The sequence below is a fragment of the Typopeltis vanoorti genome, chromosome 5, assembly GCF_054136105.1.
Source record: "Typopeltis vanoorti isolate ZY-2024b chromosome 5, IOZ_Tvanoo_1.0, whole genome shotgun sequence".
NCBI classification, from domain to species: Eukaryota; Metazoa; Arthropoda; class Arachnida; order Uropygi; family Thelyphonidae; genus Typopeltis; species Typopeltis vanoorti.
In genome coordinates this window covers 96,446,989-96,471,983 of record NC_143553.1, presented here as the reverse complement: position 1 = coordinate 96,471,983, position 24,995 = coordinate 96,446,989, and the positions used below count along the sequence as shown (strand labels likewise).

At 34.3% G+C, this 24,995-nt stretch overlaps 1 protein-coding gene across 1 annotated transcript in view; it reads right to left on the bottom strand.

The window, feature by feature from the left end:
- The window catches only part of LOC150106673 (amidophosphoribosyltransferase-like), a 78,934-nt gene that overhangs the window by 39,367 nt on the left and 14,572 nt on the right, over window positions 1–24,995 (bottom strand). The window contains exons 2-4 of the mRNA XM_090393451.1: window positions 23,477–23,744; window positions 5,083–5,335; window positions 1,168–1,395 (exon numbers count right to left, since the gene is read on the bottom strand). Coding sequence (XP_090249577.1) covers window positions 1,168–1,395; window positions 5,083–5,335; window positions 23,477–23,744 — 749 coding nt within the window. The remainder of the gene's footprint in view (window positions 1–1,167; window positions 1,396–5,082; window positions 5,336–23,476; window positions 23,745–24,995) is intronic.

The window sequence follows — 24,995 nt, the reverse complement described above, 5'->3', positions numbered from 1 at the left end:
AAATGCTCAAAGTCCTGCATTCTATACAATATATAACTGCCTTTTTCCTGGTTTTAAAAAGCATAGCAGCATTTTTTAAAAAGCTAAACTCTACTCCTTCTAGGCACATCCTAATAGTGAGATCATGTGTCAGCTGCTTGGAAAGGTTCTTGACGTATCACCATCAAGTTCTATTTCACGTATGAGCATCAAAACTACATTACAACTTGTACGCTTGGATGAAAGAGATGAGTTGCACTGTATGGGCTATCGACAAAAACTAGCATGAATCTGTGTGTGTGTGTGTGTGCGCGCGTGAGTGCGTGCACATGGGAGGGGGGGGGGTATAGAAGAAAAACCAGAATTCTACTTTGAAGAATTTCTCAGATATCTGTAGTGGAGACAAATGGTGATGGCTTCAGATACAGATCTTCAATAAGTAAGGTGGAAATATCACAACGGATGATAAATCACTTAGAAAGTCTAGTTAAATCCAAGTAAATAAGATACTATTTGGAAGCAGCAACAGGAACTTTCAAAAGAAAGAACTATATATTCCTTTTTTTTTTTTTTTTTTTTTGAACACAAGCCATACCAAAATGAATGAAGAGAAGAGATGAAAACTGACAGGGAAAGGTATGTATTATGCTTTAACTGCCCTTGCTGCACATCTTGAAATGCATCTTATGGAGCAGTGTGTATGTTCAAAAGTTTCACGGAGTGAATTTAGCTGAGGGAGCATAGTTGGAGAAATTGAAAATTGGAATTTTTTAAATAGATGGAATATTTAAAAAATAAATAACATAACATAAAAATAGCTACAGTTGCTTTGTTCATCCATTATCAAAGACATTAAAACAGAAAAAGAAATATTAAAGCAATCAAAACTAAAATAACAGGATTTTGTAAAGGTCATGATAACGTTAACTAACCACTGCAAAATTGATAGAGAATTAAGCAATTTCACTGCTAGGATTTTAAATACAGCATAAATTGATTTCTGGACTAATCCATGAAATATGATATTGTGTATCCTCTTCTCAAAAGGTTGTATATGCATTAAATTTAAAAGACTTATGGATTTAATTACCATCTGGGGAATAAAATTTATGATTAAGAAGACGTGCCATCAAAATGAGTTAATAGCTTGCATACTAATAGAAATAACAACTGAAAATAAAAACTTACCTTCAATAATACTAGCTGGACTAGCAAAATATACATATTCAAATATACAGAATGCTGGAAGCTTGGAATCAGGCCTTGGTACAATGCAGACTGAATGGATGCCTTCTTTTGTGACTTTCACAATTTCACCAGGCTTAACTTCTCGAACCAGTAAGGCAGAAAGCGATGCAAAGGAACATGATTCTGATGATATAACAAATCCTTCATATTCTTTTTCACCTACATGACCTGTAAAAACAATATAGTCTAGCTTATTTGAAGTAAATAATAACTTTTACATGGTGATTTTAGTAAAAATAAACAGAAATACTTTCCATTAAAGCAAAGAATATCTCTCTGTTTCTGTCTGTCTCTCTCTCTCTCACGCATGCACGCACGCATTAAAAGTTTTCACTGCAGTTTAAAAATTCTCAATCTGTCTTCATAATCAGCATTCCACAATCCTGATATCATTTTTAACACTATCCTTTGCACTCTCTCTCCATTATATGAGAATCACAATGGAAACCAGGAGACCAGAACTGCTCACAATAGTCCAAGTGAGGTCTTATCAAAACTTTGTAGAGAGGTAAAATGATATCCTTATCTTTACATGTGAATATTCGTTTCAGCATTGCAATTATCTTTCAGATTGTATTTGCAATCTTTGCTACATGGCCCCTGAACTTCAGCTTCCTATCTACTAACACTCCAAGATCCATCAGTTTTATGTTTCTTCTAGCATAATGGACATCACCTTATGCATATGGTATTCCTTCCACTTCATCCTTTTCTTACGAATCTCTTTCTTAATAAGATTACGCATCCATTTGACTTCTATCCTATTTATTCCTTGAACTTTTGGGACACATTCTGATATCACATCATTTAAGTATTGTTTAAATGCTTCCCATGTACTGTCTTTTCTTCCTATCCAGCAACCGATCCCATTCCACTGAACTCAGTATATTCTTCAGTTAGTCATAATTTCCTGCTTTATAGTTCAGCATTTTCTGAATAGAGCATTCATAAACTTAGTCACTTCCCAAGTGAGTACTGCATGATCACTGTCACCAACCGGAGGTAGAATAGTTACATCTTTAACTGAACCCCCCCCCCCAACACTATAATCAAATCTAAAACTCTTTGACCTCGAGTTCCTTCTGTCACATGCTGCTTGAGGAAGTTGTCTTCCTATGACAGCTCAATAAATTCACTGTTGATATTCATCTCAACCAAACTATAACATCTATTTCTGGAGCAAAACTGTGTAACAGTGTCAACATGCTCTTTTCCTCTTTAATTATGAAAACAGCAATTTTCCTGAAGGCATCTTCCACACTGCAGTACAGAAACTTAAATGTAGATGACCTACTGGGAGAACTTGCATAAATGTTGCAAGAGACCTTTATATCACAGCAGCCAGGAAACTTTACTGGCAGGAACACACATCTGACTTAGATACTGCTATTCCTAATCCAACCATCACGTCACCTAAGTGCTCTGTCTCCTTCCATGACATCATCTATAGTCTACATAAAACATATCAGAAAAGGAATCAGGAGATGCAAATAGATGCTGCTTTACAAATGGAAATGAACTGACTCTCAATACTGTGACTGTTGCAAGATCACTAAACATAATATTTTAAGATATCAAGATTTTTTATGATTACTGGAGTATCCATCATGTTTTGAACTGTGCTGAGAAAATAGTGCTAAAATATAGTATTGTTTAGATCTAACTGTTGATTCTACAATAATACTTTATTTTTATTTTTTTTTTAAAGATTGGATATAGGAATTGTTTGGTGTTGTTTGTTCTGTTTAAATTTTGTTGATTTTGGTTTTTATATGGTTTACTCATGGCAGCAGTCAGAACTTTAAAAATGGCAAACATATATCAGCAACCTGAAATGTTTCAGCTCAAAGATCAAGTTTTCTTTGGTGTGGGACTTTTCCCAGAGGATGTGCTGTGAAAACTGTTTGGCATGTATCAGAATATATGAAAGATTTATGGACTATGGATGAACGAAAAAAATGAGAGTGCAGTGATAGACTGGAGCATTTAAAAAAAAGAAATAGAAAGAGAGAGAGAGAGAGAGAGAGAGAGAGAGAGGTTAGTAAGATGAAGTAAGTTTCAAACGATGATTATGTGACTTTGTAATGGGATTCAATCATTAATAGTGTGTTGAAAAACAGTGCTTAAAACATGATTTTGCAGGTGGCACAATGAGAAAAATAACTGAGGTTTTGCATGAAAGAAATAAATGGGCATTACAGTTAATGGTAGTTCTGGATACAAAATGATTTGGAAGGTAGAAAAAAATGTTGAAAGGAGTTTTTGAGGAAGCTGTTGCAGGAGCTAAAGAATAACAGCATAGTTAGGAAAGTGATTAACATGTTCATAAGTATGAAATAACAATGATTTGAAAAGTAGAGCAGAAATAACAAATGGCAGGATGGCTGAGCTATATAAGAAGAGGATGTGCAATGTGTGAATGTATAGAGCAAATTTGAAGGGAGAACCTCCATAGCTCAGATGATGCTCTTTGGCTGGAAAAATCTGGGTTTGAATTCATCTAGGAAGTTGAAGCTTTTTAAGTGAGGGTGACTTAGTCTTGTACAGAAGTGGCAGGATTTTTCCTCTAGGAAAATTGGATTTTTCTTCTCACAATCAGGCAAACTGTCTAGAAAAACCACATGCAATTTATGTACAAAGTATACTTATAGGCACAGTGCTAATCACATTATCCTAAAATTATAGTTACAAAATCTAAGGATGATACTTGGAAGACTGTGGGCATTTAAATAAATCAACCAACCATAATAAAACCTACAAATGACAATCTGCATGAATAAACAGATATATTAATGTCCTCCAAATACTCGTCTAGAGGATAGATTACTAAAGTAATGTTCATCTTCTAGACATTAATGTCCAATGGACATTTAAAGTAAACATTTAAAGTAATGTCCATAGCTCGGTCTGTAACTATGATGCACTTTGGTTGTGAAGAGACTAGGTTCAAATCATATTTAAGAAGTGAAGAACTTTACAAGGGCTTTTCAACTGAAGGTGAATTAGCTAGGCTCATATCATGGTGGCAAGGTTATCATTCCACAAGAATGACAAACTAGCTAGACAATACATGCAACTGACTGACTGAAGCAGTAATCTAATGGACAAGCTTAGGTGTTGGACTTTATTCATAACTTATTTTAACAACATAACAGTATTACAACACCAAACAAACTAAATTATAAAAAGAGGTTTATTAACTGGCTTATATTTTACTGGATTTCAAACCAGCATCTTCAGAGCACAAAACAACAGGTTACAGTTTTCATGCGACAATTTGTGATGATGATTATGTGATGTCCATTAAAATTCAAATTGTAATGATCTAAAGTCCTAAATTAGAGCTTTCAGATTAGAGAATACATTATAATTAACAGATATAAGGGACTATGCAGATAGATTAATTAAGTTTATACATAGCTAAGTTATATGATCAAGATAGGCCATTGAGTATAATAACATATAATAGAAAGATGTGGTAAGACAGATAAAATAATAAAAAAAGGCCTTTCTAAATCCATTTAAAGGGTTATTATAGGTAACCTAATTCTAATGAATCTCTTACCATATAAGATAACACAAAGAGTTTGTTGTAAAATATTGGACATTTCATTTTACATATATAAACAGATTAAATATCCAATTCTAAATCTAATGATTAGAAAGTGCTATACTATTATGTGCTATGACAGATTTTTAAATGTTGAGAAGAAGAGCAAACTGCCATATTCTTTTGCTGGTGATTTTATATAAACTATAAATTCTGGAAAATATGCTTTAAAAAAAAAAAACTCAAATTAATATTACTAACAACAAAAAAATTAGTCCTTTACTGATTTTAAAAGATTTGCTTACCAACTCTAGCACTAGGTGGCACTAACTTTCCAATGCAGAGTGGTCTATTGCCAAAAGGATCTCTTACAGCATATATTGCATCATCATACATCAATAACAAGGAATAAGATGTAGGAGTCAGAAACATCAAGTACTGTATCCTAGCTGCCCAGTCAGGACCATTCACTTCTTTTTCTGGTGGAGGCATACAAAGAATTTGTGTGATTAATTCACTGTCAGAGCCAGTAGATAAACCAATGCCTTTTTTTAAAATCTAGAAAGGATAAGAATGATATATATAACATTTTGCAATACGTTCACCAATTGCAGCTAATTTACCAATGTAATTTATTATTTAATTCAATTCTAAGATATACCGTGCATCATTATGAAGACAGCAATAGTGGATCCTGTCTCTCTCTCAAACTTTTTAGGTATCACACACAAAATAAGCACAACTTTTTCTTTTACATTTTTACTAAAAAAATTCAAATCAAAAGAAAAAAGCTTATTGTTTTAATGGAAGAAGATTTATTTTATTATTTTTATGCTGGAAATAGGTAAAAAAAAAGTTTAAAGCTTCTATGGTCTTCCATCACTCTGCACATATGGCTGCTGACTTATTTATAATTATGTTTGTGCATGTATGAAACTAGTTAGTGTATGTTTCAAATAATTAGAATGACTAATAAAATGTCCTTAATATTCACACTTATTTTAATTTCAAAACTCTAGGAATGTTATAAAAATTCCCTGTGTGTCTGTAACTTGATCTACTATGGATAGATAGATAGACAGACAAGAAAATCACCTAATATATACTTTGAAGATAAAACTACATTCACCATCATTATTATGATGTCAGGACTAGCAGATGTACTTTGGATATACCTCCATACAAGATTAAATGGAAGAAAACTATGCTGCACACAGAAGTTGCTGAGGGACAGTTGTTGAGTCTGTATCAGCTATGAAGCAGTCTCCTAACCTCAATAAATATGGCTATATTAATTTACTAGAAAAGATGCTTATGTAGTAATGTCTGCAAGATATTTTACAGAATAATTACTGCTGAAATTGAGGGGGGGGGTGAGGAATAGTGATACATAGACTGTATACATGGATGGCTGCTTGATAGAAACTAGTGTGCTATGTATGGTGAAGTGGTGATGTCCCAAAAGAGAAGGGTGACAAGCAGTGTAATATCCGGTTTTGTTCTGGACTATTGTTTAATTTATATATTGATGACATAGTTCAAGATATGAGAGGAGATGATCAGTTGTTTGCAGATGATGGTAACTGGGCACAGTAATAAGAGAGAATTCTGATGTACTTTTACTACAAGAGAATTTGAATATGTTGGTGCTTTGGAAATCTATGAGATAGATAAGGAATTATTGAACAGAATAAAAGGTGATGGGAGAACTATGGTGGTCATCTCCTAGTCATGTGAGTAAGAATTTTTATATGAAGTGGTGACTGAGTGGAATGCACATTGGAGTGGTAATTGATGATAATTGAGTACACTAACACTGAATGTGGTCAAGGCAAGTTATAATATGCATTATGGTTTGAGAATTTAAGCCCATTTGAAATGTGTCTAGTAACTCCATGGAGGCCAGGAAATAATACTAATACAAACTGTTCAACTTTGTGGATAAAGTAATTTATTAAGATAGTATCGTATTTATATTAGGGCTAGAATCTATAATTTTTATTCTGATTGGTAGCAAATCTAAAAAAAAAAGTGGAAAAAGTTAATTCCAAAGAATTATAATTTTGGTGAACATTGCGAATACATGTAACCATCATATGTAGGAACAGTTTGTTACAGTGGATAATTTGTTATAATGCATTTTCTTGAGAACAGTACTGAGCCTATGGAACTTTGGTCAAGACTCTTCAGTAGTTTGTTCAGTATTTGCTATAGTGAGAGATTCCTGTAATTAGAAAGCATGGAATTTCAAGAAGGCTAACTTTAATTGTAATTAACAGATGCGTCGTGGGACATGTTTCATGCAACATAAAACAAGACACACAGCTCAGTGTAAATGTGATAAAGAATTAAGAAGTATAAACTGAGAGACATCATGCGCTATGGAGGCACAATAAGCGCCTCCATAGCGCAATTGGAAGAACGACGGTAATTTGTGCCCTTCGATTGGAAAAGACCTGAGTTTGATTCCCGTCGTGACGGGAGGAATCTATATATGGACTTTTTCAATTGAAGGTGAGTTAGCCAATCTCGTAGCAGTGTTTTTTCTCCTGGAAACTCGGGTTTTTCATCCTGCATACAGACAAATTGGACCTTCAGAACACATGCAATTTACAGACAAAAGATACTCGTTGTGGTGGTGGGCAATGGATGGCGCTGATGTAGTTGATTGGTAGTAGAGGTTCGGTAGTGGTGGAGAACAGAGAGTTGTACACTAGGTGTCCTCCTGCAATGAGTCTTTGGACTCCTTGGAGGTGTCACGAATAATAATAATAATAATAATAATAATAAAGTGACACTAATGTAAAATGAGTAACACTGAAAAGTATCTTGCATAATTTAATGTCTAAGTTTATTCTAGGAAGTAAATTTCATAATAAATCTGGAGTCAAATAGATCAAGTTCGCAAAGAAATACATTCTAAGAAAAAGATGTAGTAACAGTAAGGCTCTAAATAGAAGGTATGCTTACTTGCCGCCATTTTGGATCTAGGGTCACCCACAGTCGTATTCGTTCGAGCTCTTGATTTTTTCGACTTTATAGCGAAATGGGAGGTTGTTCTGTTCCAAATTGTATGTATGTATATATATATATATATGTATCTATATATATATATATATATGTGTAAACATAAATAAGTTATAAATTATCATTGTTTCAAAGATAATTAGAAGTCATATGTCTCGTTTTGTTTTATTTTATTATTAATATTATTACATGACACTTCCATGGAATCCCAGTACTTTCAGTTCCAGATTTTAAAGTACGGATTTAGACAATGCAGAATTTCTAAAATTAATAACAGTATTTTATCAAAATCGCTAATTCATATAAAGCAGTACAACCAATAATAAAGGACATGGGAAGTCTTTTCTTTACGAATTCACGAAAAATGAATGCTTATGAATGTTATACAGCCACTTCTATTTACTGATAAATGATACGAGCTCTAACTGCCAAGATAGCTCCAAAATGGTGGCAAGTACGAGGGGGGATCTGTGTAATAAAATAACAGTATTTCCAATATATGTATTGTATGCAAGTTCATAAGATTTTTCTTATATTTCAATATGAACTTTTAAAAAGCAAGCAGGTCAATGATAATTTATAACTTATTTATGTTTATATATATATATATATATATAGATACATATATATACATACATACATACAATTTGGAGCAGAACAACCTCCCATTTCGCTATAAAGTCAAAAAAATCAAGAGCTCGAATGAATGCGACTGTGGGCGACCCTAGATCCAAAATGGCAGCAAGTAAGCATACCTTCTATTTAGAGCCTTAAGTAACAGCATCATTGTCATCATTTTCCTGATATGTACTCTCAAAGGGTGTACAGGATACTATGACTATGCTCAGGACCGGCCTTCTCTATAAAGGGGCCCAGGTGCAAAAAACCTTTTGGGGGCCCTAAAATATTTTTCAAAGGTAAAAATTAAAGGAATCGAAATAAACGTATTGTAAAACCTCTTACCTGCAAATGATTTTGGCACAGGAAAACAAAAAAAAACACATTTGAAATATAATACGTTTACGCAAATATGTACCGAGTGTGCCCACTCAATTGTGGGGCCCGGGTGCATTGCACCCACTGCAACCCCCGAGATGGCTGGCCCTGACTATACCACATTAAGTTTACATTATTATTAATCTGCTATTAACAATTTTCCTCAAAATTATTCTATTACTTCTCAACACTCCAATATTGTGATATCTAATATATCTAGGGCAGCTCTTCCCAAACTGTGGGCTGTGCCTCCTTGGAGGCCATGAAATAATGAAAACAAATTTAAAATGTTTTATGACTAAGTAGATATTTTTTTATCTTAAAAGAAATGTGTTTAATTTTTATTATCTATTATTTCTTTTTTGTTATATTTATTTATATTGCATATTTATATTTTAATGGAAAAAATCACACATTGGTGTTGGTTCACAAATTTTGCTTCTGGCATATTTCTCAGGAAGCAAAAATGTGCCATGTCAAATGTGTATGTAAGATGATAAAAATGTAATATTTGCATTTGATTTTTGCAATATTCGCTTTGTATGTTTTGTACTGAATATAAATATAAATATTATAATAATTTATGTCTGTATTATGATTTTTTTTTGATGGGGCCGTGAAATATTTTAATTTTTCCAAAGGGGCCTTTACATCCATAAATTTGGGAAGCACTGATCTAGGGCATGCCTGACTGAATCAATCTAGATCTTCTTCAAAGTAGGGTCAGATACTTGCTTTGCTAACTTGTTGTCTTCCATTCAGTTTAAGTAACATACTACCTTAGATTAGCTATGTGCGCACATTTGTGAATGCTAACAACATCCTTTTTAATATCTTTGTTTTAATATGATTTTGCAATTGATGCCATCTGTTCACTCCCATGGTCTCCAGTTTTTGATCAAGTACTTTATTTCTAACCCAACTCTCAGATCCATAACTTAAAACTAGTTTGAACACTGTCTCATATACTGCTAGTTTAGTGCATGGATAATTTTGCTCTTATTCCATATAAACTTATTCATCTGGCTTGCCACCATACCAGCTTTACTTATTCTGTTGTCTATTTCCATATTTACATCCTCTGTCCAAAAAGAAACCAAACTTCTGATAGAAAATAAAACACAAGCCAATTATAATTATTCAAATCATTCATTTCAATCAATATACTCTCCCTCAGCTTCGATACAGTCAATTAATTAGTTAAATAAGTTTTTTATATTGGTTTTTGGGATACTGTTGGAGGTCGTGGTTATTGCCACTTGAACGTTTTCAATGGTGTCGTATCGCTTTTTTTTCATCGGCAAATGAAGTCAGGAGAAGAGAATGAAGTCACAGGATGCTAAATCAGGTGAATACAGCGAGTGATCCAACACATAAACTTGGTTTTTGCTCAAAAACTGTCTCACAATGTTCGAACGATGAGATGGTGCATTATCGTGCAAAAGTGACCAGCTGCCTGCATCATGATATTCATGCCATACGTGACAAATTCTTGCTATCAATCACTTCAAAACTTTCAGATAAAACTAAACTCATCATTAACCGTCTGGCCAGGCAGAATGAATTCTTTGTGGATAATGTCCTTCAAATCGTGGAAACAAATTAGCAGCATCGTCTTTACTTTTGACTTCTCCAAGTGACTTTTTTTGGATGCCCCTCTTCTAGTGGTCTCTACTCAGCACTCTGGCACTTTATTTCGGGCTCATACTCAAAACACCAAGTTTCAAGGAAATTTGATTCCTTAAGAGTGGTTTTAATGAGGTCCTTGCAGTGTTCAATTCGATAACAATTTTTGGTCGTCGGTCAACTTGTAGGGAACAAATCGCGAATTCAATTTATGAAGGCCCAAACTCTCGGTCAAAATATTGTGCACAGTTGATTTTGGAATCCTAATTCATCTTCAACCAATCTCACGGACGATTTTGGGCTTTCTTTGATAAAATCATGCACTTTTTGGATGTTAACTTTGCTCAGTCCAGTTTTTGGACAGCCCAGCTTTTCGTCGTCCTCAAACATCTCACGACCACTTTGAAATCGCTTAAACCACTCGTAAACTTGGGTATGGGATAAGCATTCATCGCCGTATGCTTTTTGAAGCATATGATGCGTTTCAGTAAAACTTTTACCAAGTTTAACACAAAAGTCAGCTCTCTGTTTGAAACTCATTTTCCGACCGTTCATCAAAACACACTGTCACTCTTGGTACTATAACTCAGCTTCTAATGAAACAAATATCATAAACAGTTGACACAACACTAATGAAGGTTGCTGCTTTTGACAACAAAAAGATACAACAGGTGGCACCACTAGTTTCTTCTATTTTCGGAAAGTTCGGTTTCTTTTTGGGCAGAGGGTGTAATTTGCCACCTTCACTTACAAGTGTGATTAAATAGCTGAAATATTTTATTTATTCTATGGGTTATCTATTAAGAATGCAATTGAAGTTTTCTATGTCTGTCTATTTTCATGGTTTGGATTTTTTTTTATTGTTGATTTTCATGCCAAATTTATTACAGTCATTATTCAATTTAGTTAGAGATTCTGGAGAGACTTAAACTGTATTTGTTTAGAAGTACAATGTCATCTCCACAAAGCAAAGAATAAGTTTGATGTCTCCAATTCTAATTTCTTTCATACTGCAATTCATATAGCCCTGATAAATCAGTAAGACAATTTCCACTAACTAAATTCTTAATTAATGATTGAGAAATAAAATTCAAGTTACAGCTAATTAGGAATACTAAGTTTAATCTGAAAAGCTTTTATAGATGCAAAAAAAAGTTAACAGAAATAAATAAAGAAAATTAAACAATACAGGGTTAAAGACTGAAGCTTTAACTCAAGAATACTAACAAGTCATAATTCATAAGATCATTATGAATGAATGAATTCTTATCATTCCAATTTAATCTATAGAGTATGCTGCTCATCTTTATAATACTTGAGTCATCAGCTGGCTTTTCTCAGAGACAATCATCATAAGTGTGACTAGTTTATAATAAGGTATAGTCTTTATTCAGTAATGATTTTTCAGCTTGTTCATATTTTCTGTTTATTGTTCATATTCTCTGTTTATTGAGTTTACTGAACTTCATCAGTAAACCCTGCACTCTCAAATTCATAAATTCAGTTTTGAATTAATTGCATAAGTCTAAGTGAGAAAGAGGATGACATTTTAATATCATGAATACTGAAATCTTTAGTATGCAGAGCATTGAACCAAAAGGTGTGCACAGTGATTATTTTCAAAATGTATGTTTTCATCTTAAAATTTAAGTTACTGTCATTCAACAGTTATATCTTTTTTTTTTCATTGTTGTTTTTTAAATATAAATGTGATGACTCTTCTTAAACAAATGAGGAGAGTGAAAGACAGCAGTGTGGTAAGAAAAGTAGTTTGTGTGTTGCCCAGGGTATGACAATTATGAGTTGTGGCAGAAATCAAACATTTTGAATGAAATGTTAGCAGAAATGTGTGAAGAGAAAGGAGTTCAGTTTGTGTGTGTATTGGACCAGTTTAAGGGACAAATGGAACTGTATAAGAGTGATGGACTACATCTGAATGGTTTTGGAGTGAGTCATATGTAAAAGTTGCTACTGAAAGGAAGTGTAATAAGTGATGCAAACATGGTATCAGGTGAGATCCATGTTATTGGTGGTGTTGGTTGTGCTGATATTGAGTTTATTTGACTGAAAAAGTTGTAATGAGTGAAACATGGTTGGATGAGAATGATATCTTGATAGGAATAGAAATGGAAAGATATGATGTTTTTTTGGAGGATAGGAAGAGCAACAAGAGAAGTGGTGTGCTGCTCATGTTAGTACAGGAATTATGCCCACACAAGGTCGAAATACAATGGGAAAAAGTGGCAGCGGTTCTGAAACAGTTTGGTGTGAGGTGGAGGTTGATAGAATGAGATATTTGGTTTGATGCTGTTACAGGCCAGAGAATGTGGATGGTAGTGATGAAGAAATGAATGGATAACTTGACTTAATGAGCAAGCAAAGGGAGATCATGATGGGTGATGGATGATTTTGATTATGGCAATATTGATTGGAATGAAGAAATAGTGTCAGGGAATATGGAGAATTAATTTGTTGAGTATGGTGTGCAGAACTTCTGAAATTATCCTCATAATCAATTTTTTTACACAACCAAAGAATACTGCAGCCATCAGATGGCCGGAAATGAAGAGGTACTAGTTGCATGGAGGATTATAGTAAACAACACGTCATGCGGTTTATTATATTCCTCTTTTGATTATACATATATAAATTGCCAGAACATAAATAAACCGCCACAGCTTTACATACTCTGGCAGTGTATTATTATTATTATTACGGGCAACTCCAAGAAGTCCTTAGACTCATCAAGGGAGGCCCTAAACATCATATCCATCACAACTATTTGACATTCACACAGTATCTATCATACTTTGCCTTGAACTCATTCACTGTCACAGCACCCACAACAGACTCAGGCAGCTTATTCCACTCATTCACCACTCTAAAAGTAAAAAAATCAGCCACCCGTCCTGTTCTCAAAAATATCCTCTGAATTAATCCTATAGAAACTCTTCAGCAATTTGAATGTCTCGATCATATCTCCCCTTTTCGGCCTATCAACCAATTTCTGCAACCCACAAATCTTCAACCTGTTTTCATAAGGTTCATTCCATAGACCTGCTATCATCTTGGCCACTCACCTCTGGATCCTCTCAACCTCCTCCCCATCAAGAAGAAACCTAGGTGACCAGATCTGGGCACAGTAATCTAGATGGGATTTTATCAAGGCTCGATACAGAGGAACAATAACTTGCTTATCTCTGCTCATCAAAGTATTCTTCAGCATCCAAGAATTTGATGAGCTGATTTAGCCACTTTTGCGATGTGCCCCCTAAACTTCAACTCCCTATCCACCAACATCCCAAGGTCCCTGGCCTCATCAATCTCCTGGAGTACAGTTCCACTAATGTGATATACTGCTGCTAATCTTTTCACCCAAAAATGCATAACCTTACATTTTTCCACATTAAATTGCCATCCATTCTCCTTAGCCCAGCCCACCAATCTATTCAAATCATCCTGCAAAATTTTGACATCTTCTGCATTCACTATTGCCCTACCCAACTTAGCATCAGCAAACAAATGAACCGTTCCTCTCAGATCCTTTCCTATATCATTCATCATCATCATCATCATCATGCATATCGGCCTAGCATGGTGGCCAGTTCCGGCCTTAGAGGTCATCGTTGAATCGTTTAAGAGGACGTCCTGGTTTTCTTTTTCCTAATGGATTGTATTTTAAGGCTTGTTTTGGTAATCTTTCTGTTTTCATTCTTTGAACATGTTCCATCCATCCATCATCATCATCATCAAATTCCTGCGATGCCCTCAAGGGGTGCACAGGATATGACAGTACTACATGAAAAAATTATATCATTACTAACTTCCTATCTACAATTTTCCTCCAAATCAGTCTGTTACTTATCAAGACTCCAACATTATCAGATCTTATATTTCTATCATCTATGGCACTTTGTACCGTATCAATCCACCTATATCTTGGTCTTCCTCTGGGTCGTTTTCCTGCCAACCTGGCAGAGAACACTTGTTTTGCTAATCTTTCCTCTCCCATTCTATTTAAGTGACCATACCACCTGAGATTAGCTCTGCTAACGCATTCCTGGTTGCTGACAATGTCAAGTTCTTTCCTAATATTCTCGTTTTTAATATGATATTGCCATTGATGCCATCTGTTCACGCCTCTAATCTTTCTCAGGACTCTCATATCTGCAGTCTCTAATCTTTGGTCAAGTGTTTTACTTCTGAACCAGCTCTCAGATCCATAAGTTAAAATTGGTTTGAACATTGTCTTGTATACAGCTAATTTAGTGTTTTGACGAATTTCTCTCTTATTCTATATGAAGTTATTCAATTGACTTCCCACCATACCAGCTTTGCTGATTCTGTTGTCTATTTCTATATTTAATTTACCATCTTCAGTAAAAATCGTGCCTAAGTAGCTGAAATGTTTTACTTGTTCCACAGGTTCTCCATTCACAACACAGTTGACTTTACAATGATTCTGCCTATTTTCATTGTCTTTGTCTTTTTATTGCTGACCTTCATACCATATCTATTACAACAGCTATTCAATTTAGTCAGAGAATCTTGCAGACTTGTAGCGGATTTATTTAGAAGTATAACATCATCCGCATAAAGCAAAGAGCTGACATTAACATCTCCAATTTTGATATCAGGTTTAATACCACATTCCTTCATAATGTGATCCATATAGATAATGAATAACAGAGGGAATAATGTACATCCTTGTCTCACACCAGATTTAACATTAAACCATCTTCCTGTATTTCCTTCAATTCTAACTGCTGACTTACAATTCAAATAAAGACTAAGTATTGCTTGATATAATTCCCCATTGACACTATATAACTGCAGCGTATTGAATAGCTTCTCTCTTGGCACCTTGTCATATGCCTTTTCCAAATCGACAAAACTTAAATACAGATCTTTGTTATATTCCCATGCTTTCTCGACTATTTGTCGTAAAGTGAAGATCTGATCCTGACAGCCTCTATTTGGCCTGAATCCAGCTTGTTCTCACCAAGCTTTTCTTCCACAATTCTTCTCAACCGTTTCTCAAGTATACTTGCATAGATCTTGCCAGGAATACTCAGTAGGGAAATACCTCTGTAATTCTCACATTCAGTTTTATTTCCCTTTTTATATATGGATACTATGAGAGCTCTACTCCAATCATCGGGAATTCGTCCCTCTGTCCAGGCTTTCTGAACTATGCAGTGCAGCCACTGTAAGACTTTTATACCACCATACTTCAGCATTTCTGGTCGAATATCATCTACTCCTGCTGCCTTTCCACATTTCAAGCCTTTGATGGCTTTTTCTACTTCAAGTATGGATATGTATTCCTGACTGCATGCCTGGTCAGTGTTTTTTATCACTGTGCTGTCATCACTGCTTGTTTCATTTAGCAGTTTTTCAAAGTAATTACTCCATACTTCAAGGATATCTTTTTCTCCTGTTTTCATGTCACCTTTATCATCTCTAACTCCTTTTACATCACTCTTTCCTCCATTCCTAAGCTTCTTCAACAACCTCCAGAATATTTTGCCACCTTCTTGATATTTATTTTCTAATTCTTGCCAAAGTCCTCCCATGACTTTTGTTTAGCTAGTTTTACACAGTGTTTAGCTTTCTTACATTTGTTTCTGTATTCTGTAAGAGTCAAAGCTGACTTATTTGCCAGGAACTTTTGATATGCTTTCTTCTTTTCCTTCACTGCCTCTTTAACTTCCTGTGTCCACCAGGGAGTTCTGATTTTTTTATCCTTGCACACAACCTCACCACATGCCTCTCTGGCAGAATCAATCAATGTTTTCTTCAGAGCCACTGAATCTCCAAGGTTTGATTCCTGTTCTCAAACTCTTTCATTTTCTTTTCAATAATCTTTCTGTATTTTAGTCTACAGTTCACATCTGAAAGCTGCTCAACTTTTATTCGCTTTAAAACTTTCTTACATGTTATTCTTTTCAATATGAAATTCAATTTTATCCTGCTCAAGACTAAATAGTGATCACTTCCAATTTCAAATCCTCTGTACACTCTGGTGTCCTGCACCAGGGAGAAAACGTCACTATCAACAATAACATAGTCCATGAGACTTTTCTTATTCCTAGCCTCTTTTATGTTTATATTTTTTAATTTTTTCTATTACTGGTTCTTGGTTTAATTCTTTCATAATTTCTTCATTTCTTTTGTGATCAAATAGGGTATACTTTGCAGTTTTTCTCATAAACTTCATTTCTGCTGTTGTTAATCTTTGTTTGTCTTTTTGTTTTATTGTCCAGATTTTGCTTCCATACATTAAGACTGGTAGGGTTAATGTATTGTATACTTTTAGTCTAGTTTGCTTTTGAACTAGATTTGGTTTAAATATAGAGTTAATTATACCTGTTATTTTTAAATATTTTGCAATTTTGACGTTTATATCTTTTTCATTTTCATATGTGATCGTACATCCTAGGTAGTTAAATGAATTCACCTGTTCTAAGATCTTGTTATCTATTACTATTTTAGTTCTTGCTGGATCTTGTCCTTTAAAGGCCATAGTTTTTGATTTTTCTGTTGATATTATCATACCATAATCTTTGGATATCTCATTTAGATCTAAAATAGCTTTCTGTAGTTTATCTTCAGAATTTGTAATTATTATTTGGTCATCGGCAAAGAGGAAAGTGTTTAAGTTTACTGTAGGATTTACTTACTGTAGGTTTAATTCCTTGATGTAAATTTTTATTCCATTTTATTATTATTTCATTTAAGTAGATATTAAAAAGAGTTGCTGAGAGGGGACATCCGTGTCGGACTCCTTGGTTTATCTCTCTTCTATATGATAGCTCATGATTTAATCTTATTTGAATTTGATTATTTTCATATATACTTGTGATAGCTTTTAGGATATTATTTGGTATTTGTCTTTCTTTAAATATGTTAAATAATATGTTTCTTTTAACTTTGTCAAAAGCTTTTTCAAAGTCAATAAATGCAATATGTGTTTCTAAATTGTATTCTCTTCTTTAAAACACTATTTAAGAAGTACAGAATGGATTTAGAAAAGGACGATTTCGGAATATTTCATTAGTTTGCTATTTAAGATTCTGCTATATATTTTGTAACAGGAATTTAGTATTTAGTATTGCAGTGATACCTCTATAGTTTTTAGGGTCATCTCTATTACCTTTTTTAAAGATAGGAATCACAATTGCTTTTTTCCATTCTATTGGGGGGATACCAGTTGAATAAATTTTATTTAAAAATAATAAGAGTCTTTCTTTGAATCTAGTTCCTGCATATTTATATAGTTCTGAACCTAGTTTATCTTCTCCAGGTGATTTTCCGTTTCTTGTTTCTTTCAGGCTGATTTCTAATTCTTCTTTAGTTATTTCCTTTTCATTTTCATTAATTGTTTGCCAGTTGTCTTTTTTAAAATATTTGTCTGTCCACAATTCTGTGTAGTAATTTAGAAATTCTTCTAATTTCAATTCAGTGTTTAATTTTATGTTTTCTTTGGTATCTGCATTTAAGTGTTTCAAAATTTTATATACATTGGGTCTTATTTTATATAAATCATGTTCTAAATTAGAAACAAACTTGTTCCATGATTCTCTGTCTTTTTCTGACTTCTCTTTTAGCTATGGCTCTCATTCTTTTATATTCTATTTCATCTTCTAATCTTTTAGTGCTTAACCATTTGTGATAGGCTTCTTTTTTCTTTTTTATTATTTTTTTGATTGTATCATCCCAGATCTTCAGTTTTTTCCTTTTATTGAATTTTTTGGTCTTTCCTAAGCTTTCATTTGCTGCTGCATTTAGTATCGTTTTTATATTAAGCCATTCTATTTCTATTTCTATTTCTTCATTTTGTTTTATTTTATCTAGATATTGGTTAATTATTTGTTCATATAGCCATTGTACATTTGTGTCATTCAATAGTCTAGTTTTATAAACAAATGTTTCAATTTTTCTTTCTGTTCTTGTTACTTGTAGCCATTTAGATTGTAATCTTAATTTTATTTTAACAAGGAAGTGGTCACTGCTTATTTCATATCCTCTGTGAACTCTATCATCTAGTGAAAATTTTGATGTCTTTTCATTTAGTATAAAGTAATCTAATATTGATTTCCATCCTCTTGCTGCCCAAGTATATTTATGTATGTCTTTATGTTTATATAAGGAATTCATTATTTTTAGGTTATTATAAACTACAAAGTCAATCAATTTTTTACCATTCCTGTTTAGAGTATGTTCTCCATGTATTCCTATATTATTATTAATTTTCGTGTTTCCAATTCTTGCATTTAAGTCTCCTGCTAAAATTATGTAATCATTTTTATTTATTTTATTATATATGTTTTGTAGCTGATTATAAAAATCAATATTATCTTGTTCTCTTCCCTCTTCTGGGGCATATAAACCAATTATTATTAAATAGCCTCTATCTATTTTTATTCTAGCTTCTATTATTCTTTCATTCCATAATTTATAATGTTTTAACTGTTTTGAAAGGGAGTTATGAATCCAAATCATGACTCCTGCTTGCTCTTTGGTCTCTGTCAACTCCACTGTATATCACATTAAAATTTTCAGTTCTCACGGTTCCTTTTAATTTCTTTTTTGTTTCAGTTATTACTGCTATTTTAAAATTTCTTTCATTTAATAATTGGTCTAATTCTATTTCTTTATATGCTATTCCTCTTACATTTCAGTTTGCTATGTGTATTATATTTTGTTGTTTTCATTTTTGTTTTACCTTTTCCATTCCAGGATCGTTTCCTATAGATTCAATCCGATTATCTTTTTCTGTCAGCTTACTAGTAGAATTTTGTTCTCCATGTCAGGGGACTAGCCTGACGATGGAATAGTTCAGTGGTAGTGCTGCTACATTAAGGCTTCTGAACTAGCCTTCTTCCGAATTTAAACCCATAGGAGGAATAGGGTATATTGAAGGGGGAAAGAGTAGATTATAGAAGAATTACAGTAAGGTTTATGGAGAGGGCATAGTTGTAAGGCCAGAAATGAAAAGACCCCATGGCCCTCGAGTACTCTAATAGCATAGAGGTCATAAAATAAGAAGAGTTGGCTAATAAGGCCTTATAGGAAAGATTAAAGTAAGTGGATCTTCCTCACAGTAGTAGAAGGAGAGGAGATAGATCCAGCTAGGGGTCCATGGGAGTGCCGCTTCCCTTACAATTAAGATGATTGCCCCTTATGGCCCTGTTGGTCCACGAGTCCTTATTCAGTATATTCAGACCATCCCACCATATACGCACGCACGCATGCACACACACACACATGGTAGGCTCCCTTATCCGCCACCCAGGGGAAGCGCTCTCTAGGGATTACAGGGTCCCCCGAGAGTGATTCTCGGGGGATCCTGTGTCATCAATGAACAAATTAAACAGCAGTGGTCCAAGAACAGAACCCTGAGGCACACCACTAGTCACAGGCCGTCTTTTGGACTCTACTCCTGAGTAAACTACTCTCTAGTATCTCTCCATCAACCACCCTCCTATCCATCTCACCAACCCTATATCCATTCCTATATATTGCAGTTTACGGATTAGACTTCCATGTGGTATCCTTTCAAAGGTCTTAGCCAGGTCCAGCAGTATCACTGTAAACTGATTACCCTTATCCAGTTCAGCTGTCACTGTGTTATAAAACCTGAGCAAGTTACTGAGGCATGATCTACCCTTCACAAAACCGTGCTGTCCCCCATACAGTATCTCATTTTCATCAATCCATTCCTGTATTTTTTCCTTGACTACTTTCTCCAAGACCTTGATAATGACTCCTGATATGCTGATATTATATTCCTCTTGTAGCTATATTAAACTGAAAGAGGAATATAACACAGTAAACCAAATGCTGCATAGATTACTATAATCCTTCAAACTGGCAGAGATTATACTCTACTGAAATTTTATGTTTCGTTAAAAAAAAAATCCAATTTCGGCCACAAGAAGAATATTAAATATTAAGGCTTATTTATTTTTGTTTGCATATTCTAAATTTGAAGAATTCTTCTCTTTCAAATACATCTCCCAAATTATTTTTGTGAGGAAGTTCTGTGAATTACTTCAGGATTAGACATTACAGAAAGGACCCATTAATACCACTCTCATAGTAGAAACAATGTCTAAATGTATTCCAGAAGTGAGAAGGTTAAATAAGGTAGGTGTGAAATGGATGAATAAAGAGATTAAGCATGCGATACAGAGAAAAAGGGCAGTATGAAGGCAACATAAGAGAAGTGGAAATAACCAATTCCATGAGGACTACAAAGACCAGGCAAGGCAGGTGACTTGGTTAATGAGGGTAGCTAAAGAGAGGTATGAACAGCAGTTAGCTAATGAAGCCAAAAAAAATCCTAAGGAGTTCTTTCCATATGTAGCCAGCAAAAAAAAAGAATGATTATGGAAGGATGACATTGATTGGAGAAAATGGTATAAAGACAGCTGTTGCAGAAGGTGTGGTGGAAATACTTAATGAGCAGTTCATAAAGGTCTTTCAATCTTGTGAATGTGACTTCATGGAGAGATTGAGAGCAGTTGACGATGGGGAGAGAGAGACTGACTGTAAGTGAGCAAGAGGTGTATGGGGGGGGAGCAAACTAGATGTAAATAAGGCTGTGGGACTTGATAATATATCACCCCGTATTCTGAAGGAATATGCCAGGGAGTTGACACCGGCCTTGACATATTTTTTTAATACGAGTCTTGCACTCGGTCAAGTTCCTAAGGAGTGGAAGGAGGGCAAGATTGTGCCACTTCATAAAGGAGGTGATAGAACTCAAGCATCAAACTATAGGCCTATCTGTGTGTGTCAGGTGTTGTAGTTAAGTTGTTGGAGCAGCTTGTGAGAACTAGGATCCAGAATTGGGTTGACAACAATGGTATTATCTTTGATGGACAGCATGGATTTGCTAAAGGGAGGTCATGTTTTAGTAATCTACTTACTTATTACAATAAGGTGACTGCTTCCATGGACAGAGGAGAAGGATACACAGTAATATACTTAGATTTTGCAAAGACTTTTGATAGATTACCGTATGATAAGTTGATAGTCAAACTGGAGTGGATGGGGTTGGATATTAGATTGGAGACTGGCTATCTGATAGGTATCAACAAGTTGTGTATGGGGGAGCGATATCCAGGAAAAGGATGGTTGCTAGTGGTGTGTGCCTCAGGGTCTGTTTTAGGGCCATTGCTGTTTAACTTGTATATTAATGACATTGGTGAAGATGGAGATATTTGGATGGAGATATTCGGTTGTTTGCAAATGATGCAAAGTTCGGATGAACTTTGCATCATCTGCAAGAGTTGAGAAGATGTTGTGGCCTTACAAGAAGACTTGAATAAATTGAGTGATTGGGCACAGGAATGGGGATGTGAGTTCAATATTGCAAAATGTGAGGTTTTAAAATTTGGAAAACAAAAATGGGATGCAGAATTTATGCTTGGTGAAGATATATTGTCAGAGTTGGAGGAAATAAGAGATCTGGGGGTGATAGTGGATAAGGATCTGAAATTTAGGGGACACATAGCCAAAATTGTGAGGATAACACAAGGGCTTCAATCTCCCTACTTTTACACTGACTTGTAAAAGTAGGGAGATTCTTGTTCCATTGTATAAGGCTTTGATTAGGCCACACATGGCCTATTGTGCCCAGATTTAGTCACCTGGTTTTCAGAAGGATGAAGAGATGTTGAAAAGGGTCCAGAGGTGTATTATTATTATTACCCCCATGGGGTCTTGGGTAATAATAATAATAATAATAGACAAGCAAGAACTCAACAACTAATGCTTATGAAATGACAGTTCACCTTTGGGAGACTTCTTTTGATATTATATATCGAACTATTTGTTGCATCCCTTAATCAAAATTCTGGGACTCTGTCACTGGAACTTCTATACAACTGAGCATCAAAGCAGATTACACAGGACAATGTAATCAACACTTTTAACTTCAACATATGTAATTACTGGACTGAAGTTATATGAGAGAGTAAGTTCAAACATTATTCTATACTCAAGTTCATTTTGCTGATTTTCAAAGAAACCAATTAAAACTTAATACAATCTTTTAAATAAAGTTCTATTCTATGAGAATTATAAGAGATTAAATAATTTGTAAAAGCTCCAAAAACATAGCACAATATTAACAAGCTGTAAATTATATAAAATAATCCTTGGAAATTGTGTAAAGATGTTAAGACTGATAAGTAGGGATAGGCAGGTTTGCACCACTGTACAAAGCACTGGTCAGCCATACATGGACTACTGTGTTCAAATTTTATCACTTAGTTTCCAATGTGATGCAGAAAGTGGGGAGGAGATCCAGAGAAAAGTAGCTAAGGTAATATATGACTCTTGAATGTTGGTTACAAGGAGCAGTTTAGAGAATGTAAATTGCAGAGTTTAGTGGATAGGGAGAGAAAAGGTGATATGGCAGAGATGTTTATGTTAATGAAAGAATTTTACTAGATCAATCCAGAAAGGATTATGCATAGAATGGAAAGTGAGATGGAGAGAATGAAATATATTAACAAGCTGTAAATTACATAAAATAATCCTTGGAAATTGTATAAAGATATGGTGAAGAGGGAAATAATGAGTAGATTGTTTACATGGAGGGATTTTTTTAATGGGTGGAACGCATTGCCAAAATGTGTTGTGAATGCTGTTAAATGAGTTTAAGGTTCAATAACAAATGTATTGCTCTCTAAGTGAGCCCTCCCATGATAAGGCTGTTGGCTACATAGAAGTTTGTTATAATATTCCAGCTTTGAATTGCCAGAATGTGTGAATGTAAATTACTTTTAAGTTTCAATATGATAGATATGTTGCTTGCTGAGTGAGACTTCCATGATGAGGCTGTTGAATGTTTGGAGGTGGAGATTTGTTATAATAATAAAAATAATATTAAATTTTATTCATATTTTGCAGTTTTGTATATTTTTCAAATATAGTAATGCTACATATTTTCAAAAAACAGAAGATATAAATATATTTAGAACATAAGACATCATTCTTCAACATTTTTATCAATAAATAACACACTGAGCTAACCTTCTTACGTAGTAATGACCCATTAACCAGTTCACCATTATGGGCTACTGAAAGCATTCCATGTATAGTATGGACAACAAAAGGCTGAATGTTTTGATGGTCAGTACCACCAACAGTGGAGTACCTAGTATGCCCAATACCAAGATTACCTTTTAATCTTAGTAGGTCCTCTTCCTTGAAAATATGACTTACTAATCCAGTGCCTCGATGTGTTACTAGATTGTTTATATCTCCTTTGCTGGTAACAATTCCTGCACTCTCTTGACCTCTGCACAAAAAGGACAAAATATTTATCAGTTCCTTTAACTAAGTATATTAACAAGCTGTAAATTATATAAAACAATCATTATCCAACTCCTTAATAACTTTTTTTTCAAGATGGCATCAGAATATGATGCCATCTTGAAATGATGGAAAATCTAAAGACAAGTTGTAATTCTTAAGATAAATAATTGCATAAATGCATGGGCTGGCAACTTTCACTAAGGTCTCTTTACCAGTTACATGCCAAATTATATATATATATACAATAAAATAATTATTTAACTGTATATATAATTTTAGCACACAACCCATGTGTGTTAAGACTTAAGTGCTAGGAGAAACTTATTAAAAGTTTAATGGAGTGAAACAGCACTAGGAAAGGATTAAAAATGATATTTAATTCTTCCAATATTTCTACTTAGTTACAGAGACGTCATCAGAGAGTACAAAATGAGACATAACACACGCACACATAAAACTAATTGAAACACATGGATGAAAGACTAGTCCTAACTAGGTGGGCACCCCTCCATGAACACCTCTCAGTAGCCTAGGATATAAACTGAGATCTCAAAGAATTAGTGTTTCCTATATTTTGAGAAGTTTTATGCAACCATATTTATTCAAATTAGGCTGATTTTTAAGAGCAGCAGCAGATTCTAAAAACAGACTTTCTCTTCTAAACTTACTGTGATGGAGCATGATAATCTTTTTCCAATTGATTCTGTGAATTATATCCAAAGCATGGTCTGAAAGACCAGATTGACCATGGTCATGACTGCAGATGTATTTTTTTTATGTTCTTCCATTTAGATGGTAGCTGATCTTCCTGTCTGTCCATAATAGGCCAACTTGCAGAACAAAGAACACTATATATGCCTGGAAGTGAGAGAGGAGGGAGTTTGTCTTTAATGGAGCAGATAAGGTTTAAGTGGAGCTTGAAAGTGGTGCATAGATTGCATTTCTTTAAGATTCTGGATATTTTTTCTGATGTCCCTTGGATATAGGGGATGGTGATAGCATTACTAAAATCTTTCTGAAGAGAAGGTTGTAGATTAAGGGAAGGACTGATTTTTTTTTTTTTTTTCGATATTGTGAGAACTGTAGCCATTAGATAGCAAAGTGTGATGTGTGTGATTGAGTACTATTGCAAGAGAGGTCTCATTCGAACAAGCTCTATGGTTTAGTGTTTCACGACACCATACTGAATAGCTAGCATACAACCCACTAACAGACCACTGACCTTAACAATATC